Below are 23692 nucleotides of genomic sequence, written 5' to 3' on the forward strand. Positions count from 1 at the left end.
TGTGTATATGGTGGTTTGTCTCATTTTGCTGAACAATTTTTCTGTTGCTTCTTTCACTTTTCTCCTGTTTTTCTGTTTTCTTTTTATGTTGCTGTTCTTCTGTTGTTAAAAACTGATTAACTTTCAATATTTAGAGAGTTGTAACATTGATCAAATTGAAGAGATTGTTATTTTGATGATACTTCTGAAAATACTTAATATTTCCTTTTTATAGTTAAAGACATTTTTCAGATGAAATGTCACTATTTCAGCCCTGGCTGACAGTAGAAACAAACTAGTGTAGTTGGTCTTTGATTTTATTTACACTTCAGAGAAGAAACAAAGGCAGCTGTTGCACCATCCATTTGGCAACAGCTTGTGATATTCCTTTGGTTGTGCTGGGAAAACAATGAAGCGGGGCACCATCCCTGTTTCTGATTATAGCAGAAGGAGAATACCTTAATAAAAAACCAGTTGTGTGCTTCATTTTTGAGTATCATTGCAACTTCACCTAATGGCAGTGCACAATGGATTTATTAGGAGCCACAAGGAAAGACTCACTGGGAAATCTTCTATTAGTCTGTCACAGAGTTATGCAAAATCCAGTTTTGTATCTGAAGTGCTGCAATTAGACATTTATCCCCAGAAATTATGAGCAATCACTCAGCTTCTGTCCACGGTTTCAGCCTGGGTGTTACAGCAAAGTAAACCACAAAGGCAATTAAATATGAAGGAAGGATAAGAATGGATTATTTTAATGTAATTCTTTCTTAAGAATTGCTTGTTCAATGGATCAAATTTTTAAGACATCATATGTTTCTATTTAATTTTTAAGAAACCTTTACTGAGCAAGTCTGAAATCTGTTTAAAGGTATAATACTGATTAAATTTCAGTTAATCAGTGTTAGGACATTACCCTGCCATTAGGGGTAATATTCATAGAAGTTACTGATATACTGAAGATTTGAAGTTTTTCCCCTCTATGGTCAGCTCCACTACTTGGGATTTTACTTTCACTTTAATTGTGTGCTATTCTTTCATTGCAGATAAATTTGCAGTTTGCAGGACTATGTAGGCAAAGACCACTGGGCTCATACACCTGGTAAGAAGGTGTAGGTTGACAAATTAATTTCATGTTCAAGGCAAGCCTTACCATTTTATTGCAGAAGTCATCTTGGCAATGGTAGGTTCAAGTCATAAGATCTGAGAGACCTGATTTTAGATATCTTGAAATCCTTGGGTGCTAAAATGGCACTAATGTATTAATCAGTAGAAAATATTCAGATGCTGTTAAAAATCACCCCAAATTTCTTTTCAAGTTAGAAACAAACAAATGACTTTAAAAATTTAGTCAATATAGGGAAGAAAAAATATACCAAATTAATTTCTGTAAAAAATGCTCTCTAAGCAGCTTGATGCAATTGATGTATCTATTAATCCATGAACAAAAAGGAAAGAAACATGCTGAATACTTGATTATCTGACTCCACCAAGGACTCTGGCAACACCCTGTCACTTGAAAGAGGGCCAGAATTGCAGTCTTTGTGATTAGTAGAGGAGAACAAAAACCCTGTCTCTATAAAAATTTGAAGTCTGAATTTAAATTAAATATCTCAGTACAGTTTCCACTCGGACTGCATTTTGTACCTATATGAGGAACCTGTACCTCAGGAAAATACAACCTGGTGTAATTTATTTTAATCAACAGTTCTATGCAGATTACTGTGGCTGACTCCCTTTGAGAAGCATTGGCAAGGGGATCCAATGGATTAACCCTTGGGCTTCCAAAACTGATTGCTGTTTTGTACATGACATCCCTTTGTGAACAGGGCTTGCTTTCAGTTGTATGATGTATAAAAGGAATTGTAAAAGACACACTAAAATCTCTCCAAAGTTTTAAAATTATATTTTTGCAGCATGTGAACTTTCAGGGATGAGGGGAGTTTTTTCTTCAAAAACATCTTTGACAAGAAAGACTGTTTACGAATTCGAGTCCAAGCACTGACAGAGGAAGAAGACTACTCTGCTTTGTCTCAGAGAAGACAGCACTGTGGATGTCTCACTGTGGGAGTGTCCAAGGCCAGGTTGGATGGGGCTTTAAGCAACATGGTCTAGTGAAATACATCACTGCCCGTGGCTGGGGAATTGAACTAGATGGTCTTTAAGAGGCCCTTTCCAATTCAAACCATTCTGTGTGACTCTGTAAGCATCTTGTGGGATGAGTCCCTGTCACATATTATTCCTGAACCATCTTTGAATATAATCTGAAGTAGCAGCATTTCCTAGAAAGGAGCAATGCCTCCCGACTCGGGAAATCACTGGCAATTAAATAGTGTGTACTGTGGCACGCCAGTACTTCAAGCCTGTGGCATGGCCTTGTTTTATTTCTTGACAAAATTCAAATGTATCAAAACCATAAATTGTCTTCAACTTTTACGATAATTTAAGAGGACAGATTAGCAAGGCCCAGGGTGAAATTTCATACCAAAATTAGAAGGAAGAGAGATCTGGCTCACCATCACATCAGTCACAAAAGGTTTAATGAAGAGATCCAGTTGTAGTACTTCTTATGTGTGAATCAGTGAGCATTTAGGATATTTAGGAGAGGGTACTTGGACAAGGGGGAACTTGAAGGGGAAACCTAAATCAAATTTTAGCCATCTCAAAGCTGCATGCAATAATGAGTTGCCCTGTTGTTTAAGTAGAGATAAGTGGATATCTTTTTCTTAACCAGACAAGAATTTACTTTGGTAAAAAAGGAAATAAAATATTCTGAAACCTCAGTAAGTTTCTGTTTCCCATTAAGATTTACCCTTGGGTCCTAGGGTAACACCCCTGAGGGCATTTGCTCATCTGCCCTTCTGCAACACTTCTCCCATCTGTGTTTTTCCTGCTCCATTTCTGTCTGTGTGCATGTACAGCACGCCATGTACATTATGGTGTGTGACACACATTAATACATATAGATAGCCTTCTGCTTCTGACCTTACAAACTGTCCACTTCAGCATTGTCATTTTATGAAATGTCCAACTGTAGTCCAAGAAATGCATTTTAAATGTGAATGCAAACATTTCTATTACTGATAACACCAACACAGCATTTTTTTCTTTGCTGGGATTAGGACCTTGATAGTTAAAGTTACATTGGAGTAATGACAGTCCAAGGTTGCGTCCTTTACAGACATGGCAAAGGAAGGGGAGGCCTTTGATATGTCTCTGCTGATAAAATTAAGAAGGATTATTTCATGTGTTTGGTGAGATTATATTAAAAGCGAACGAATATATTTGTTACCCATAAATATGTTGGGTCACAGAAACTAGAAGATATTTATGTGTTGCACTGCACTGCAGTTGTATTTCATTCATGCTGAAAATCTGATTTTAGAAAACAATTTGAAATCTGATAATGATGTAAATAAATGCTTCTCTCCTCAGTGAACAGCCATCTTCTCATATGAACAGGAAAGCAGTTGCCATTCAGCTAGGGACACCTTAAGTAAAATAAAATCAAAGCAAAGCATGGTGATCTGCAAAGAGAAACTCTCAGGAAATTTCATCTTAGAAAGCTAACTCTGAATATGCTCCACTGTGCTTCCCTTTCATGCTCTGTAAAATGGGGGTAATAATCTTTATTGATCTGTCTACCTTTTAGCAATGCATTAAGAACTTAAATTGTATCTTTACAGTCTTTTGAACAGGCTTGATATATGCAGTTCTTACAGTACAGTTTAGTAGCTGGGCTTGCCATTTTATCAAGTTCTCCCACAGGAGAGCTGTCCTGCTCTACTTTATGGTTCTCTGGTCCTCCCATGCTAAGGCCTTCTAACTAAGGCAAGTTTGGTAAATTGATGATGACTTCATCACCCACCACCTATTACCTGAGCAGCCATAGCCAACAAAGTGCACTCCTCTTTCTCCAGGAGTCTCCAGGAGTCAACCTCCAGTTGAGGTTGTCACCCAGTACTTCATGGTTGAGCCTACCTAGAGGCACATCGTTGGGTGTGACTGCTGAAGGAGCAGTCACTCATTAGGACCCTGTCACTCAATGGAGTCATATCTGAGCCTAATAATGGGAGAGGGTGATGAGAGCCACCTGCCCCTCCAGCTAAGCCTGGATTACTTGGATATCTTTGCATGATGCTTTTTTAAGAATGGATTTTTTGGGGTTGTTTTATGTCACTTCTGGTGATTTCAGTGGGCAGAGGTCTTCACATCTCTATTACTCTTCATCACACATTTCACACCTGTTGTTCTACTTTTGCACTCACACAAAGCAACTTAGTGGTCTGCCCAAAAAGCTAACTGGTGTTTTCACTAAATAGTTATTTTAGAACTAGTTTTACCCTGTACTGGCTGAGTTCCATTGATATAAATTAATTGTTGAAATCAATAGGAATGTTATATGTTTTGTTTTATATATTTGTTTGGGGAACAAACCTGTTTTGAGTTTCATTAGGAACATTTCAGCCTATTTTCATGAGGTGCTATTTTCTGTGTCTAGTGCTATGTATACTTCTCTTACTTTTCCATCCATTCAGCTCTCCATACCTACTTAATGGCTTTGAATCAGCTGATTATTTTCTATAAAAATTGTCAGAAACAAAGAGATCTAAAAAGATGACTAAGCTACCAAATGGAATGAGAACCAGCACACAGACTGTGGAAAACGACCCTGTTTCTATCTCCACTGAGGAAAAGAAGAAAAATTCAGTCTTAATCCACCCTCTTTCTCAGCAGCCCAGTAGGTCAATATGTGGTCAGTTACACAGGACAATTGGGGTTGTACTAGTGGGAGTCAAAATGGACAACACAGTGGGGTGAATGCTGAGGATAAAGAGGAAGAAGCAAGGTTTCCAGAAAGACCAGACTGGAAGTCTTGTAATGGGGTAGATGTTTTCAGGGAGACTATGATAAAGAGAGAGGAGACGGTGAAGGAAACAGAGATGTGCTGTGCTTTTTTTATTTTATTTTTCCTGTTGTAACAATCCTTTGACTCCAGATTTGTATGTTGCTGTTTGGAAAAAAAAAAAAAAAAAGAAAGAAATAGTTTGAGTTTAGGCCCAAGTTTCATCAGAAGTTTATTCCAGATTCTCTAATACTTGTAAAAAGAATCTTGCAACAGCATAACTTTCTCCAGCCTAGCAGCTTATTGACTGACAAGCTTGCTTTGGACATCTGTTTGACATCTCATCCTAATATTAGTTTTACAGGCACATTCACATTTAAGGAAATCACTGTATTCTCAAATCTGACATGTCACAAGTGTCTCTTTCTGCAACTGCTTGCCCCAGAAATGTTAGCTAATGTATTTTATCTGACATCAACCCTCCTGTTGTGTTGTACTTCATAGCTGTCATCCAAAACCAGCTGCATTTTTATGAACATATCTTAATAAGGCATGCCCTGAAAGATACCATTATCCCTTGTATCTTCCTGAGATCACATGGGAGTAATAGGTGGTCATCTAGAGTACCACAAAATCAAGTAAAATTACATAAGACCCATTAGTAACATTATATGGATGATGTAGAAAGCAAGACAAGAAGACTAATACTTTTACCTATTCCACTCTGTGTTAAAATGAATTGTGAAAACAAACCATGATCCAGGACCCAGAGTGTGGCCCAGCATTTGTTTCATACATTCTTAAGCCACAGCAGATTTGCTGCAGATGACAGTGGACAGTGTCAGGTGAATTGTACAGGTGGTATGTGATGTGACAAATGAATTGCAAAGTCCACATCACCCCAGTAAGGGAATGACTGTTTCCTACACTCAGCCTGTCTTACCAGCCTCTCTGTGCTTTTATCACCTAAGTTTGATTCAACATGCATAATAAAAGGAATTACATGTGGCAAGTATGTGTGGCATGCGTGCATTCTCCCTGTGTTGTTTCTTCCAGATTATTGGAACAATCCCACTGATGCCTAACCCCGTCCCGTCCAGCCAGGCGGCAGGTGGAGCTCAGGGACTTCAGGTGCAGCCGATAACTCCACAGTTATTGACCAATGCCCAGGGTCAGATCATCGCCACTGTCATCGGCAACCAGATACTGCCAGTGATCAATACCCAGGGAATAACACTATCGCCGCTCAAACCAGGCCAGCAGGTAAATTGTCTGTAGCCTGAACCATTATGGGAACAGACACACAGAAGCTTTCTGCTCCTCACGGACGCCCTCATGGCCTCTCTAAAAGCCCCCACTCCTTCACCCTTTTTAGCAACAAAGATTGATTCTGTCCTGCATAGTGTATTACTGCATACCGTATATGTAGTAATTAATAATGTCATATTTTATAATTTTTTTATACATTCAAGGATTATCCATTTATTCTTTTTCTTTTCAAGGTCAGTGTAGGACCAAGTGAGATGTTTTCTGCAGTGAAAATGCAATAGGAATATGAGCCGGAGGAGACCTGTCTGGCCCATATGGCTTATAAAGTTCAGTTCCTTAGTGGTCACCTAATAGACTAGGCTTGAAATTATTTGGAACATGCAGGGAAAACAAGGAAAAATATAAAATATTATTAGATTTCCTCACTGGAAAATCAGATATGATTGAGTATAATTGCATAGACAGAAAGTATTCTGTGGAAATTATTATTCAGTGTAAGGTTGCAGGTAGTTGACAGACTTAAGGATGGATCCAGTGACCACACTCAGGTCCAAAAACATTTATGTAGCTCTTCTTATAGCACTCGAGTCAAATCCATTAGATTTGCCTACACCCATAGAGCAAGGAATTGTAGGCCCACCTCTTTTCTCTGAAAGAGGGGAGACTGAGGACAGAAAATACATCAAATGAGATTACCAAAGAGGTACTTAAAAAAATGTCCCTCAAATATTCACTTTAGCATTCCTACTGCTGGTAGTGCTTGTTTGCCATTCCTGCTGACACCTCCAGGCACAGGGAGCAGCTTCTTGTATGCTGCTGAGAGTCCCAGGCCACCTGAACTCCAAACTGATGATTTAATTTATTTTTTCCCAAATTTAGGAGTAGATAACCAATGGATCTCTAACGTCACTTTTTTGTTTGTTCTGAAAACATTTCACATCCCATTGGTTACCTGCTTTTTTCCCATCTCATCCTCTGTAGTATCTAGCATGGGCATTTTCCAAAGCACTTGTCATTTATGTAACTCTGTTTTCTTTAATGGGAGTGTATTTGCACTACTGGCAAATGCTTTTACAATGGTTGCATATATACAGTTTCAAACAAAGCTGAATGGATCTGAGGGCAGGCTCCATGCTCTCCACCATAGGAAAGCCTGACAATAACATAGGAAACTCAGCAGTTCACATTTGGTTTCCTGGGCGTGTGTGGGATGGGTTTTGTTTTTTTTGAGCCAGTCCCCTGAAGGGATTAGATATTTTCCTCCATTATGGGGGAAGCACTCAAAAATCATAACAATCCTGAGATCCCATTTGAAACTCATTAAATTTAGACATAAATAGGAAGATAAAAGGCCTGTATTATTGCCTGAGAAATTCTCACATGCAGAGCAATTCACCTTCTGAGTCCTGCATCAAAGCAACCTCTTCCAGGCAATGTCTGCCAGTAGTGTCAGTGGGCAAGGAGGGCACAGAGGTGTAACATTTTCTGCACAGCTCATGGCACTGGGCTCACATAAAGGGACAAACTCTGAAAGCTGCAGCTTGCTGAATGAGCAGGGGTGCAAGGTAGAAAGCACTGTTTAGCCACATCATGCTGTACTGTACTTAGTCACCCAAGCTGTGTGCTCGTGTGCAGGGACCAGCTGGCAGAAATATCAGTCTGCAGAGAACTGGGTATGTCCAAGAGCCAAAGATGCTCCCTGTCGGAGTCTAGAACATCCCTCTGGCCACCCTGGAGGGTTTGGAGACCGGACAGGGGGGTCTGGGATCTGTGCAGGGGGGTCAGTTAGACCCACACAGGTCCCAGGAGGACACTGCCTCTGATCCCTGTCCATGGGAGTGAACACTCACATGCAGGAAGAATCACAAATCCTAAGAATTTGAAATAAGTAGTGGATGGTTTATTATAGAATATAAATATAGAAATTAGGATTCTTAGCATATGGGGCTGAAGAGACAAGATGGAGGAATTGGGGAGTGGCCCCTGTCTTCCTTGTTCTTGTTCTCGTCCCCCATCTTGTGCTGAGTTGGGTTTTAGAGATTGGTTTAGAGTAGAACTGACATGTTAGTATAGGTAATAGGTATTGGTAAAATTTTGTAAATAAAAAATACGTCTTGGACAGTGGTTGGGTCAAGGGTACCGTACATAAGGTGCAGGGCTCTCTGATCCGCCCAGTCTGCCGCGTGTCCTGCTCTGCGGAGACACCTTGCAGAGCTGAGAAAGAACTAAGATAAGGTACCCTGCCAGGGAAGTGCCTGGCAGAGTTGAAAAAGGACTGAGATAATGAAGAATAAACAACCTTGGAAATGTGCACCGGCGGACTCAGTTTGTCGTCTCTGCCTCTGGTGTGTAACACTTAGGGCAAAGAGAAGACTGAAAACCTTATTACCTCTGGGAACAGCAACCCAGGGGAAACTCCTAGGGAACAGCAACCTTGGGAGACCCTTATTACCTTGGGGAACACCAACCCCAAGGAGAATCTCAGGAAAACTACAACCCTGAGAGCTCCCCATTAAGCTGATCTGCCCAGCAGTGCTGTGGAAGTAGAAAATATTTTGCCAATACTATTTTCACAGGGTTCAGCCTCTGCTTTTCTTTCATGGAGTCCTAAGGTCCCAGGGGTTGCAAGAAGGGCCACCAAACAACACAGTCTCCTTGCCTTGAATCAGCCTTTCTTGAAGTTTAATCAAGACAGTATTTTTGATCAGAAAGGGAAAAAAATGTAGTGCAAATACTATATGAAAAAATAGTACAGGTTATCATTTTTATAGGAACCACAAAAAATGATTTCTATGTATTTGTGCTCCCTCTACTGGCTCTTCTGGTTTTACTGAAAGAAGTCAGAGAAAATTTTGCCATAAATTTCAGTAGGAGCACAAAAGATTTATAAAAGGTAGATTCCTCATAGGAATAATGCTGATGGACAGTGAAAAACAATTGAGCTAGTACTATAGAAACTGTTGTATCATTGGGAAAGTGAATATATTTGCTCTTTAGTTTAAGGAGAGCCTAGACTTATTTTATTGCCTAGGTAGAGACTTAGACTAACTGTAGCATTTGGCTAATGATAGCATATTAAGTCATAAGGTTTAAAATATCAGTTTCAAAATAACTGAGTGAGCGCTTTGAATCAGAGGCTCAGCAGGAATTCAAAATATTTTTGGAAATGGTGTCACAGCATTTGGTGTCTTCTAACTTGAAAGAAGCTTCAGCAGGGGAAAGATTACAACACAAGTTTGGGGAAAGTTTTTAGCATGTCTTGAAGAAATAAATGCAGGAAATAAATAATGTAGTAAAAATGTTCCAGTTACAGATAATCCTAGTTTAACTTTCAACTTGTCACTTCCTTGAAAACTAAGTACTGCAGGAGAAAAAAACCAATGATGGTGAGCTGCTGCTTGTTAGCTGAGTCACAAAAATTGAACCTTTGTAAACTGTTCCAGTTGCTAAGTAATGCATGCTCATGATTACTTTTTCCCTGATGACTGAAGACTTAAATGCCTCAGATATTGTTGTTAGTCAGCTTTACTTAGGTAGACTATATGCGTTATTTACTCATACAACTTTTTCAGACCTGACAGATTAAAACCTCAATGTCTCCTAATGGAAATTAGTTCATAGAATACTTACATGCAGTGTAAAGCAGTGTTTCCTTTTCTGCACTGTAAATAGGTTGCTTTTCAATGTACACAAGCAAGTCTGATGTAGTCCTTCTTCTTCCTGTATTTAAATATATATAGATAGTTTTGATTTCTGATCTTTAAACTACGCACAGTAAAGGCTGTTCCTCTTCAAATTACACCAAGTACATAAAATTTCAGGTATTTTACTATTTTCCAAGATTTTGCTAATCTAAGGAGCATCTGTGCGCACACCAAGAATTCTCCTAGAAATTGCAATGGCTTTCTAAAGCAGGCAGTTGTTTGCACTCCTGTTTTATTCTGTATCCTTTTTAATCTCTGTTCATGAACAAGTTTTTCTTTGCCTTTAATAATTTTTGCTGTCCATCTCCCGGCCATTTCCAAACTAATCTCTTTAAGATATTGTCGTGGTTGCGGGGGGAGGTAAATTTTTCCAGGGGGACGTGGGCAGGCCAATCAGTGATCAAGTTTTGTGCTGGGACTTGGATTGGCCACTTGGAGGTTTGGACACGCCCCTGAGGACACAAGGGGTTAAAAGCAGGACTCTAGGGGGATTCAGCTTCTTTTGGGTTCCGGTTTCAGCAAGGAAACATCTCCTCTCCCCTGCTCAGCTCTGGGCTGAGCGGGGGAGAGGAGCCACGTGGCTGGGCTCAGGAAAACCACGTGGCGGAACTGAAGTAAGCTGGGGGAGAAGAGAGTAGACAGGACTAGAACTGAACTAGCCCCCATCCAGGATGGAGGGGTAGAAAACTGTAGAAGTGCCTTCTGTGTCTTCTCCCTACCGCTCTCCCCCTCCTCCGGGAAAAGGTGCCCAGCCGTGTGGGAGTTGCTGAGCCCGGGAGTGCCTGAGCCTGTATCCCCCTGCCAGGAGCCAGAAACTGTTAACTCTTTCTGAGGCAGAAAGAAACTTTTTTCTTACACATTGATTCGCATGACTAGTAGTTTCAGAAGAGAGAGAAAAACAGCCTGGGACCGAGATGATAAAGCACGATTAGAAAGAACCCGATGGGCAGGGAATTGAAGAGGAGTGGCTTCTGAGCTGGACTTTTCTTGCATAATGTTAGCCATAGACTGAACTCAAGTCTCCTTTGAACATAAACTGCATTTTTGGGGTAGATGTAGCCTAGCTCAACTTTGCTACAGTGACTGGCACTTTAAGAGTAGAGCGAACAGAGAAGAAAAGGGAGAGGGTGTGGTGGTGCCCTCTGCCCGCAGAGAAAAAAAGCCCTCAGCCCCAGGAGAAAGATGGGGAGAGCTCAGAATGAAAGCATCCTTAAAAGAGCCCTGTATGCAGATTCAGTCTATGGACAGTGATGAGAGCACTAGACATAGGAAAAAGAAAGTGTCTCCTGGCAGACTTCTCCGGGTGGTGCCACGGATGACATAGAAACACACAAAGAGTAGACCTGCGCGTCCTGAGGAGCAGTCTGTGGTGCAGGAGAGACTCCTCTCTACCTTGCTGAATTGAAGATTAGTTTTTTGAAGGGTGATTGTTTGATTTAAAACCCAAAGGTTTGGTCTATAGAGGGTAATGTGTGAAGGGTAGAAACTGGGGGAGGAGAAGAAATGTTCTGAGAAGTTTTTATTTCTGTCTCTGTGTGTGTTTAGAGTTTTCTATCTCTGTTCTTATGTAATGTAATAAAGTTTTGTTTTTCTGTTTTTAAGGTTTAAGCCTGCTCTGCTCTGTTTCTGATCACATCCCACAGTATTTGTTAGGGAAAAAAGATATATTCATAGGTGCATTAACATCTGGGCAGTACTAACCCATGACAGATATTTTGATCATAACTGAATGCCATGGTCACAGGGAAGATCCTGTTTTACATAACATGATATTATTTTCAGCATTAGTTTCTTCTATTATATCAATACAGCCTAACATCCTCCTTTTTTCTATCTCTGTTCATGGAACAGTTTTACTTAATAAGCAGATGTATCCACCATGATATATCTTTGCTTCTCTGATTATCATCATGTGTGTCACTAAAATGGTTCATTTCAATGGGAATCACTTTGCACTGATCCACTACCTGTCAAAATGCTCCTCTGACATGCTTTAAACAGGATTTGTATGTTTTTCATGGTATTCTGTACTAACTGAAGAAACTAATGTGTTCTTCCTGCAGATTCCACTTTAACATTATTCACCATATTTCCTTGATGGTTGCTAAAATCATTCAAAAATTTGGCATAAATCCTTTGTTCTCTACTTGTAGTCTATTTTCTTGAAAAAGAAATAATAAAATCATTCTCTAATGTTATGTTTCTTGCTTTATAAGCTCTTTGTGTGCCATAATAGAAGACTACCTTGTAACTAACTTCTGCATTCCTCCATGCCTCTCAAGAGGAATTTTGTCAAAATGTAGCTTGCATGGCTAAAGGCACATTGTTTTTGAGAACAGATAAATTTGTTTGTATTGTCATTTATTATCAGATTTGAAAAATTTGTTTCAAGGTGTTCTTTCAGATCACTACAACCTTAAGACCAGCACAGCTGAACTTGAACCATGAACTGCAGTCTTATAAAATTTAGGAAAGTATACTTGCTTAACATAGTCATAGAGGAGTTAGGTATCTGATGTAAGCTAGTTAACTGTATTTCCTGTATAGACATGGACAAGGAGACATATGCATGTCCAGTGGAAAACTCAATATGTCAAAACAGAAAAATTTTTGATAGGTTGAATCTCTAATAGGTATCTTAACACATCATTGTTTCCATTGACATGAGAGAGGGCTATGGTAGCTATTTTAGGATTTTCAAATAATACTAAGGTAAGTGAAATTGACTGAGAAGAATCCAGCTGCAATGATCACTGGGGTTCAACATTCTTGTTTATTAATTTACTAAACAGCTTTCCTAATAATTGGTGTTTTCATAACTACTTTCTTGCCCATACAGAAGCAACCTCTGGACATTTTATTGTTCGCTGGTGTACGACATAAAGCAGGTTCCTGTCTCACTTTTGCCTGGCTCTTTCTTGCTACATACTAGATTCACTAAATCAGGACTGTAGTCCCAGTTGTCCTCAGTCTTGTTTTATCTACAATGCCTGACAGAATTTTTCATACTTCATTGAGTCTTAGAGCACGACCAGCTTTGGGCTTCTGCCAATTCTAACACAGTAAAATGAGCTACTAGGCAGCATTTTCCTACATTTTCAGTTCCCCATCTTTGTTGTCATTGGCTGTCATGCTCCAGATTAACTGTTGAAAAGACATAGATACCTCTCAGATGGGTCTGTGGTGATTCTTGTACATCTGCTTGCCAAATTTCACTTTAGATGTTCTCTTTCTGCAGTATCAACCTGCCACAAACAGCCTACCATCTTATTATCACAAATCCATGCAATCTGTTGTTATTCTCTCCCATTAAAATCTAACCAGCTCTCAATCATTTCCTCTCTGCAATACTCCTATAGCTTTGATGCTGTCTTGTTTTATGAGAAATGCACTCTTCTTTCTCTGTTTCAATATAGTCACTAAACTACGTTGTTGCAATCTGACTTTGTTTGTTTTGCTTCTTATATGACTTTCAGTGATGATGGTGACAATATTTTCCACTTCTTTCTCTTTTCCTTTACCATCATCATTGCATAATTCTATTTCATCTATGGATAAATTAGAAGAATTCTGAAAGTCAAGATTACTAGACTATTTACTACAACAAGGAACTACATCAGACTTTCCAGTCTGATGGAAAGACTTTTCAGTCAATGTCACCAGACATTACCACAGCATGACACTTGACTTGTAATTTCCACCTTTTCCTGACCAGTTTTCTTAGTGGCATCAGCACTTGTAGGAGAAGGATTTCTCAAAAATAGTTGATATAACTTCACCAAACCATTGGGAATAGGAAGATGCCACTACATTACCTGTCATTCTAGGCAGCTGAGGCACAGAAAGCACAAATGCTGTTCACTGTAGGAATATGAGGGTTACCTTTGAATTATATACATACACATTTAAAACTGTTACTATAATACTATTGTAAAATTTACATTATTACCATTATTAAGTGATACATAATTTATAATTAGTGATTAATGTATTGTAAATAATGTTGTTATTATATTGACATTATAACCTTCCTGATGGGGTAAAAAAATTACTTATGCACCTTATTTGCGTATAAAATTAGGTCTTCTACAGTAGTCCAGTTATATTCCCAACCTCTTTTAGCAAGTTGAAATACCTTCAATTACAGTGTGCTTTGAAAGTAGTTGTGATTCAGTAGAAAGGCATTGAAAGAATGTCAGCAGATGCTGTCAAAGTCCTGGCTCCAGTTATGTCCACAGCACAGTCTTCATTTTGGATGGAGTATGTACACAGCCAGTGTGGACCTAAGGACCTTTTCTATATTAGCTTCCCAATGTAGCTATCCTGTCAGTCTAAGCAGTGTGTACAGACATCTTTTATACTGTATGTACTACACTACATTATACTCTACTGGGAGACAGGATGCTTATTAAGTATCAAATAGCTTTCATATTCAGATTCATATATGCAGTTACTTGAATTTATTTGAGTAAACTAAATTAGGGTGATGGGGTACAGTATTTGTGAAATACTCTGTCACAGTTGACTGTGAAAGGGATTTGGCATGAAGGATGGGGATATGTGTATTAACTTGTTCTTTCCATTTGCTACAAGATGGAAGAAAACATCTTTGAAGCCCATGCCTGCTCATGCAGTATGAGTAGGTTTGAAAACAGACTTCATCCATGGTGTTCTTGAATCATGCAGTGTCCTTAGCATGCCATTACTCTTTCTCAAATTCAAATGTATTTTAGGAAACATTTTAGGAAATGCATACAGAGCAGAGGACTTCATTTGCAAGAAAAGCAGAAACATGAAACACCTAAACTACTACTACTGTAAGGCATTATTACAAAGTGTTTGGGAATGTCTTTTTATATCAAGATTTTTTTTTCAGACCATCAATGGACTTTAGTCTTTACAAGAGCTAATGTCTATATTTCCCAGAATGAACTAGCTGACATCACAAAAATTTGAAATCTTTATTTATAACATAAAGGGGATTGCTTAAGATGTATTTCTTGCTCTTTGTAGCAGTCTTCTTAGCTGCCCTTTTTGTTATACTTCTCTTTTTCACCTCTGTCTTTTCTAATTTGCTGTGTTTCCTCATCTCTTGGATTTCCTTTTCACTGAATCATAGAAAAATAGAACTGGAAAGGACCTGAAGAGGTCATGTAGTCTGTCTCCTCCCCCTAGGCAGGATCAGCTGTCCCTATAACATTCTTGACAGATGTTTGTCTAGCTTGTTCTTAAAAATTTTCAGTGATGGGGGTTCCCTGACATCCCTAGGCAACCTAGGCCCCTCTCCTTAGCATTCAAAAGCTCTTCCTGATGCCTTCCCTTACCACAATTTAAGCTCAATATTTTCTTCCCCTTTCCATTAAGTCCATGTTTTCCCTTGCTGTTTGTCCAGACTCTCTGTAAAACCAAGCAGCAGTTCTACTGTGATATAGAGCAATAGTCTGTCAAAAGATTTCTAGATTTCCACTTAGTTTCCTTCTCTTTCCTTATTTTATGCTAAATACCTTGTTACTCTACCACTTAGATGCATCTGTCAGGATACAGAGAACAACATCCCTGATCTCATGAGGCCTTTGGCACAGAACTCCAGTCAGCCATCCCAGGCATAGGAATACCCTACATACATAATTTAAGAAAAAAATTCAGTCTTACAGGCCTAATTAATTTTTTACCTCTGTACCTATCAGTCAATACTACCTTCACATGTAAAGTTCATATAAAAGAAATATAAATAAGACCCTTGCAGTTTTTAGTTTATTCTTATGAAGTATTATGATGCACTTTTCTCGTATTCACTTCATCCCTCTAGCTGTAGTATGTATACACATATCCCTGCCAGATACTGATCACTGTTGCATACAGCCATCACTCTGGCATGTCTGCTATATCCACCTACACAGAATGGCGCTTACAGCGACAGTTGCTGTAATTTCTATGCCTCCTTCTGTCTTTGGATGGAAAATGCACAACAGTCATAAATATACTTCGTATCATACATACGTGTCCAAAATTGGGAAAAGTCAGCTATTGCAAGTTCAAATTGATTCTGTCATCTAGAATCTAATTCATAATCTAATCATTTCCTCTCCTTAAGGCTATTTCCAGAGTGGAAATTATAGTGGATGAAAAGAGAGAGTATTTTAATGCAATTTCATGCCATAGATAACTATCATTGTTTTTTAAGCAGAACATTTACAGCTTAACCACCATGTCCGTGAAGCAGAGGGTGTGCTGGGAATTATGTAGGGAGTTAAAGATGGAATCCTCCCTCAGTCTTCGGTCAGGTCTTAAGGTGACTCTTCAGCCTCTTCAACCCATTGCTCGCTTCTCCCTCACAAGCAGTGAGTTGGAAACCAACCTATAAATATCCCTTATATATTGCTGTTACACCTAAGGTTGCTGTGAATCCAAACTTCACTAGCCATATTCCTTTATGCCCAGCTAAATTTTGAGAATTTCTTATATTTGTTTAAATATTTCTGCACCTTCAACAAGAAAGTTGCCAAGTTTATGGGTATTCCAGTAACTTTAAAAAGATATGTATCGTATACATAAAACAGGTGCAGAGACTCAAACACTTTCTAGAATCAACCTTCATATTATGCATGTGCTACACAGTGACTCTGACTGTGTGCATGCCTTGCATGCAGAGCTGAAAAATGCAGAAAAATGCCCTCTCATTCTAGAGCTTCCTGGGCACTTCAGTTTTATTGTGCATATGCTCAGTAGTTGAACTGTTCAGTGACTGTATGTTGTAACATAGCTGGAAAATATTGGATTTGCTATCTCCCTGAGAAATACTGATGGGAAATAGTGGAATCGTAAAAATAATATGAGTGGAAGGTGAAGGTTCAAGAGATTATCCAGTCCAACCTGTTATTCTCAGGAGTAGCTATTCTGGTCTTTAGCTAATTTGGTGCTAACCACTGTCATAGAAACCCAGATTCCACCAGTAATCTATGCCACTGTTTCACTGCCACATTAAATAGCTTTTCCCAACATCTAATTTGAACCTTCCAGATAACTAGGCCTCATTCTCTCCATTATAAAATGTAAGACAGAATAGTTATCTCGTCTTTTCTTTAGCTCTGCCTGTATTCAAAGCAGGCATCATATCCTGCTTGGTCTTCCCTCCTTTAGATGAAGCATGGCCTGTTCATTACAGATATCTTCATAAGCCTCAGTTAACACCCATGCTTTCAGCCATTCTAATTATTTGACTCTAGTTGGTCCAGATTTTAATGAAGTCTGGCACCTAGCTGTGGACAGGGATTCCCTCTCTGCAGAGGTCTTTCCAGGGCTCAGTAGAAAAAAAGATGCACTTCACATGCGCTGCAGACATCACTCCCATTCACATGGCTTGGTATGGGAACTGCCTTTACTTCACTTTTGCAACACCACAGGTTTGCAGCCAGCATGTTCCTAAAACAGAGACATTTTGATTCCTAATCCTGTAATCCAGCCTGTTGGAATTTCCCCGCAGTGTGTCATGAGCATGTAAATTTAGTAAAGACATTCTCTGCTCCAGCATCCAGGTCATTAAGAAAATATTGAGTAGTGCAGAATGAGGACAGACTTCTGTGAAACACCATTCATGCACACTTCTGTTTCCACAGATAACTCATCCTCAGTTTCACTTTCCGAATACTTTGGCATTCAATCTGCAGCAATTTCACCTAAACTATGCTTCCTTAGGTTATAAAGAGTGTCACATGAGGGAGTGTCGAGACACTTGTAAAGTCAAACCACCTACTGCTTTTTGCCTGTCCACAAGGCAAATTACCCTGACTTAGAAGGAGATCAGATTGGTTTGACACAGTTTGTTTCTAACAATCCATGTTGTCTCTCTCTATCTTGTTTTCTTGCAGATGCTTACAAATTGTTTATTTTCTTCAGTACTTTTCCATGGTTGAAGTTCAGTTGACTGGACTGTAATTTTGCAGATCTTTCTCTTTAAAAATAACAGCTTCATTTGTTCCTCCATCCTCAAAGATAAGCACTAACATCTCTTAGACTGTTCCACATAGTGTGAAAGCACCTAGCTCATCTAAATACAGTATTTATCTTCCCTTGCCTGAGCTGAAATCTTTAGTTTTGCCAGAGATTCCCTCAGACAACAACCCCAGACCCCAGACACCTGCCTGTTTCATAAAACTGCAGTCTGGATGTGATGTGGATATAATGCATGGGCAGGCGTGCATGGGCACTACTGTGTTCAGAAGAGGCCAGCCCTTATTGTGGGATGTTTCCCTAAGAGAAGATATTATAAAAGTAGGCATTCTGGGTTGGGAATTCTCTGTAGTTAAAATCCAGCCACTGGAGAATTTTTTAAAAGATGCTCACTCCTTGCATGAGTCTGAAAACTGAAAGCCTTTTAATCACCTTCTCAACTGTTATCCCCTTGATAAAGTGCCAGTTATGGGGTTTTTTAATGAACTTGATAAAAAAAAAAACAAACCCTAGATATAAAAAAATGTTTTTTTAATTAATTCACAAGGAAGTTGGAATACACTAAAACTGGCCAGATAAATAATTATCATTATTATTAAAGGTTAAATCAAAGTTTCTTCCTTCACTTTCTGTTATATTATCCCATGTAGAATGTAGAAAAAGAAGCTGAAATTTTTTTCATTCTTAACAGACTCTAGCAGGAATATTGTAATTAAAATAGTTCATATATATTCCACAGAAAGTGTCATCTTGGATGTGAACAGATACCTTTATCTATAGTTATATACAATTTGTTGTCTACTTAGCATCAGACATTTCTGTGTGTGCTGGGAGGATAATACATATAATCTGTATTACTAATGAATGTAGCTCCTTTTCTAAAGTAATTTTTCAGTTAGATATCAAAAGAGAAAACCTCATACCCCTTAGCATTCAAGAAATAGATTTTAATTACTGACATCAAGCAAGGGCAAATAGGCCTTTATCTTTTCCCTTGTAGAAAAAGCAGATAACAGCTGCAGTGAAGTGAAGCCTTTTTAGAATATTTTTATGATCTTTTTTGATCAATATCAAGAATCAACATAAAATAAAGGTATAATAAGCAGCAGTTGCCAGAGTGTATCAGACCTGTATTACTGTATTCTTATGCTCTGAAAAGACCATACTGGACTACCAGAATCCAGTTCAAAACTGTGAAGTCCATTGTGTGCCTTCATTCTGTAGAGAGACTGCCCTTCAAATTTTCTAAGAGTTTTATGTGAAAATCAGTATCGGAGAATATTCTTAGATTTCAACCCCATGAGAAAACATATTATAGGCAGAATGGATTGATGGTTCTTTCCATTCCCCTAGTAAACAAACAAAGGCTACACTCTTGTAATATTAGTCTTAAAAAAAAATAGAAGGTCAATTCATGTATCACAGTGTATCATTTGCATCCACCATACTCCCTAGACTTTTTAGGTATGTCTTACTGGGTACAATCTTGGATGTGAATAGGGCTCAGAAGTTTCCGTGTGTGTTTTAGTCAAAGACAACTTATCCGTTTCCGTAATTTTTGTTTGTTTGCCAGGTCTGATGTCATAAATCATTGATTCCTGTAGGAAAGGGATTTTGGCTTGGTTTCTGTCCTCTTCCCCATTCCCACTCTTCTTGGCCCTGGTCCTGCAGTATGAAAGGACCTCTGTGAAACGATCCTGATTTCTATGAGAATCCACGTAGGGAATAAAAATCTGGTTTCATGAGTCAGAAAACAGGTAAGGATATGTACTTAATAAATCAGAATCCTGCTGTAATTGTCATAGGTCTCTTATCACCCATTTCAAAAAAAGTGTTTACCTTCTAATTAGATTAAGTATCTAGGTAAACTGAGTAAAACTGGAAGGGCAATATTTGAAACAGCTGATTGCTCCTGCTCTAACACTGTCACCTGAACAAAGCCCATGGTGTTTAATGATCCTACGTGATTTGTTCCCCAGAAGTAGATGGATGAGATGGTGCATTGCAAGTTTCCTATTACTGCTTCACTTTCTAAATACCTATTTTTACATTTTAACATATAGCTCCATCAGCCCTCCCAGACGCAAGTGGGACAAGCAGCCTCACAATCCAATCTCCTGCATTTGGCTCACAGTCAAGCATCTATGTCTCAAAGCCCAGTGCGTCAGGCTTCCTCTTCTTCCTCCTCATCCTCCTCCTCTTCAGCTTTGAGTGTTGGCCAGTTAGTCAGCAGTAAGTATTGCTCCCGGCTCTCCTTAATTCTCCCTTCTGTTTGTTCTCCTCGCTGCTGAGTTTTCCAATCTGCTTTCCCTCCTTTTGTTGTTTTTTTTTTTTATATTGTAGATTGTGTATTCCTAAATAGCTGACTCTCACCAGTGAGAATTACTAAATGCTGTCATGGATGGGGCTTAAGGTAAACATGCCTTGAGAAATTTAATCAGTGCTGGAAATGGTCATAAAAATGGTAGCAGCCATTAATTGACTCATGAGAGCAATTGTTATAACTGAAATGTAGGTTATGTTTTTGGAAGTTAGAAGTTTTTTAATCAGTCAGTATAATGAATTACATGTCTCAGAATTTGGTGGGCAAACAGGTACTCCTACTTTTGGTGAAGGTGCTTGTTTGTTTGCTTGGTTGATATAGCAAACCATTTTACAAACCCTAATTCTACACAAATCCAGAGTGAAAGACTTTTCTTGCCAGAAAAAGCTTACAGCATTTAAACAAGAATGAACTGGAACATGTTGGGGAGAAGGGAGAAGCACACTGCAGTGAAATAACTGAGTTCCAGAGTTAGGATTATAACAGCCGACCTGAACAGCACTTTCTTCCAGATGGCACAGTTCAGAGTCTTTGCTATTACCTTACCAGCATTATCTTGGTCTTTACATAGTAAAAACCACAGGCTGACAGTATACATAAGAAGCACTAACAGTTTTTGCACATCTGCAAACATCCAAGTGCTTCAGATGATCTTGTTCTGTGATACTCCATGTGCATATTCTAAATAAACAACACTAAAACTTATGCCATACTGATAACATAAAATATGTGACTGATACGAGCTTATGAAGGGCTTGGAGAAACTGTCATGCAAGGAAAGATGTGAAAAAATCTTGGTTAGATTATTTCAGAGATAATTTACATGGGAAAATTGCTAGTAGAGCTAGTGGTAAAATTATGCTGATATTACTCCCAGAGGGAATACTTTTGTTCAGGAATGAAAATATCTGCATATAGATACAGATATAATTATAGTGATATAAATATACTGCTATTACTCTGTCAGTAGTAAATTTTCTCATGTAGACATGCTTGTAGGAGGAGGACAAAGAAGAGAATTTACATTACAAATACGTAAAATTTACCTCTAGTCCATGTAGGAAAATTGAGTAAAATAGTTGGTACAGAGTAAGTTATTTTTCAATAGCTAGTTTAGAATAGCTCCTCTTTTGGACATTCGTATTTAAAATAAATGCAACATGGAAGTTTTAAGTTTACGGGATTAATCAATCAAATGTTGGGAGATGCTTGAAAAATAGCTTTTTGTTCAACTGTATGCAATTCTTCTAAGAACATGTTAAAAATATAGAACATTATATTAGAACATTATAAAAATATATAGTTGTGATTAAAATCATGCAATCATGATTTTTTTTCCTCATTCTTCTTTCAGTCCATTCCCAGTGAAATTGTCCTAGGGATGTATCAGAATTACTAACACAACAGATGGGCTGTTGTCCTAGGGTTTACCTGATTCACTAATCTGGTCCCCAGTTTGCATAACATTCCTACACAGAGTAGGAAGCTGTAGAGAAGTGAAGGATTGTCTTGCCTAAGGCAATAGAGGACTGAGGAGCTGAAGCCTTCTGTCTGCTATGTAATTCCAGTGCAAGGCAGGCAAATCACTTAAAAGAGATTTTTCACAAGTGCTCCCTCAATATCCAGCTTGAGACTCTGGACTTTAATTTACAGAAGAACACAGTACTCACAGCTGCAATTTTAAGTGCACTTTCATTGTGGAACTATATCAAGAACCATTTAAAGACAGTCTAAAAACTCATTTCCTACTTGACCTAGACTGGGTACCCAAAAATGCTTCTTCCCTTAATATCTGTCCACTTCTCTGTGAATGAGAAGGGGAAGAGCCTCATCTTGTAAAACACAAGAAAATAAATTAAGATTTTAAAGAAACCAGGAGAGCTCAAGAGGAGATGTCTTTAGTGAAGAGCTTTAATAGAGGTCTGGGGCCACACAATGTACAAGTAAAAAGGCAACACATCAATCAGTTCATCTGTAATGAAAGACAGTTCATCCTGTGCACTGAACGAGGCACATGAAAAGAACTGATAATCCAGGGCTCAAAGAATATGATACACTGTGTTTGTGAGCTGCTGTAACTCCAGCATTCTGTAGCTTCTGAGTGTTAATTTGTGCAGCTCTAAGGATGTTCTTTTAGCTTCATTTTTTGCACAGATCAATTTCAAGGTTGTTCAAAAGCAGATTTGTAACATAAAACAGTCATATGGTGAGATAATCTTTATGTTTGTAGTTGGAAATAGGAGATGTGTTGAATGGATGGAAAAGCTGATGGTTCTGTTAGCATCTTGTTGGTTCTGCTCTGAAATAAGCATGCTGTGCTTATGGATTAGGCTGAGAGTGGAGGAGTACGAGGCACAGGAATATCAATCTGGGCACTACTGGGAGATACATTAATGAACATAGAACTTTTACTTGATCCTCTCAGGCTTCACTCCATCCACTACTTGTCCCATTAATTCTTCACACTGTTCTCCACACAATCCACTCTCTCTTTGCCTCCATGCTTTTGTTCCTCTTGTTTTCTCCCTGCAGTCCTTTCCTCACAGTCCATAACTATGCAACTTCTCTTCCCATTTCAGTTCCCACTCAATCACTGTCTCCAGACCATACCTGTACCCTTTTACCACCCTTTTTATTAGGTAGATTCTGTGCTCCTTTATGTTGTTTTATCACTAGTACCACCTCTTTTTCCTTTTTTGCTTTCCTCTATCACAGTGGGTAGTACTACTCTGCACAGTCAGGCCCTCTCTCCCTCCACTCCAAACTCTAATCCTTGATCTTTAATAATCTTCAAGTATGTTTTTTTTTTCTTCTATCATACCTTTTTCTTTAGACTCAAGGTTAATTTTTGTCCCCCTCTCCATCTAAATACTGCTAATACCACTCCCACACTCCCCAGTAGCCATCAGAGGAGTGTGAAAAGTGATCACAAAGAACAGTGTCAAGTCAGTCTTCCTGTCTTTACTGTGGTCCTATAAAAAAGAGCTAAAGGCACAGGGAACTCTTCATACAATCAGACTGATGAAGAAGTTGCACTTGGAAGTCAGCTCACTGGAATTCAGATCTTAAGAACATTCCGAAAGAAAATGTTTGGGATTGATTTGGATATCCTGAAAAGAAATTCCACATTAAACATAAATAAAAACCTTGTGGAGCTGTTTTGAGTTATGTTTCCAGCTTCATCCAGTCTCTGCTATTCAAAGCTAAGAGAATGAATAGCATGAAGGGAAGATCAACTCACTTCTGCCATTTACATAGTAACCTTACACAGATAGAAGCAAACCAGTCACCTCAATTATCCCTAAAGGCTGTCCAGCATGCTCCTCAGAGCAGGGAGACACCACAAACTGGAGCTAACACTGCATGCCTGAGCCTGCTTGAGCTACCACATTACGGACAGGGGTGCAGGGCACAAAAGAGGTACCTACTGTCTTCTAGTAATGTGGAAGGAGCCTACAAGAGAGGAATATACGGTCAGTTCAGTAAGGAAAGATCAAACCATCTGTTTAATGAAACATGAAAAAGCAGATGGGATCCTTTATTGCTTTTCCTCCTCAGTGATAAACCAGTGATACTGCTTGGACAAATAGTATTAAATGACCTTCATGAGTTTGAAAATTG

At 38.8% G+C, this 23692-nt stretch overlaps 1 protein-coding gene across 2 annotated transcripts in view; it reads left to right on the plus strand.

Annotated features, from left to right (window-relative positions):
- Positions 1-23692, plus strand: part of POU6F2 (POU class 6 homeobox 2) — a 323217-nt gene that overhangs the window by 287576 nt on the left and 11949 nt on the right. For both annotated transcript variants that reach the window (XM_063405148.1, XM_063405140.1), the window contains 2 exons: positions 5882-6088; positions 19812-19980. In XM_063405148.1, the coding sequence (XP_063261218.1) occupies positions 5882-6088; positions 19812-19980 (376 nt within the window). The remainder of the gene's footprint in view (positions 1-5881; positions 6089-19811; positions 19981-23692) is intronic.

Source organism: Prinia subflava, chromosome 1 (genome assembly GCF_021018805.1).
Source record: "Prinia subflava isolate CZ2003 ecotype Zambia chromosome 1, Cam_Psub_1.2, whole genome shotgun sequence".
NCBI lineage: Eukaryota > Metazoa > Chordata > Aves > Passeriformes > Cisticolidae > Prinia > Prinia subflava.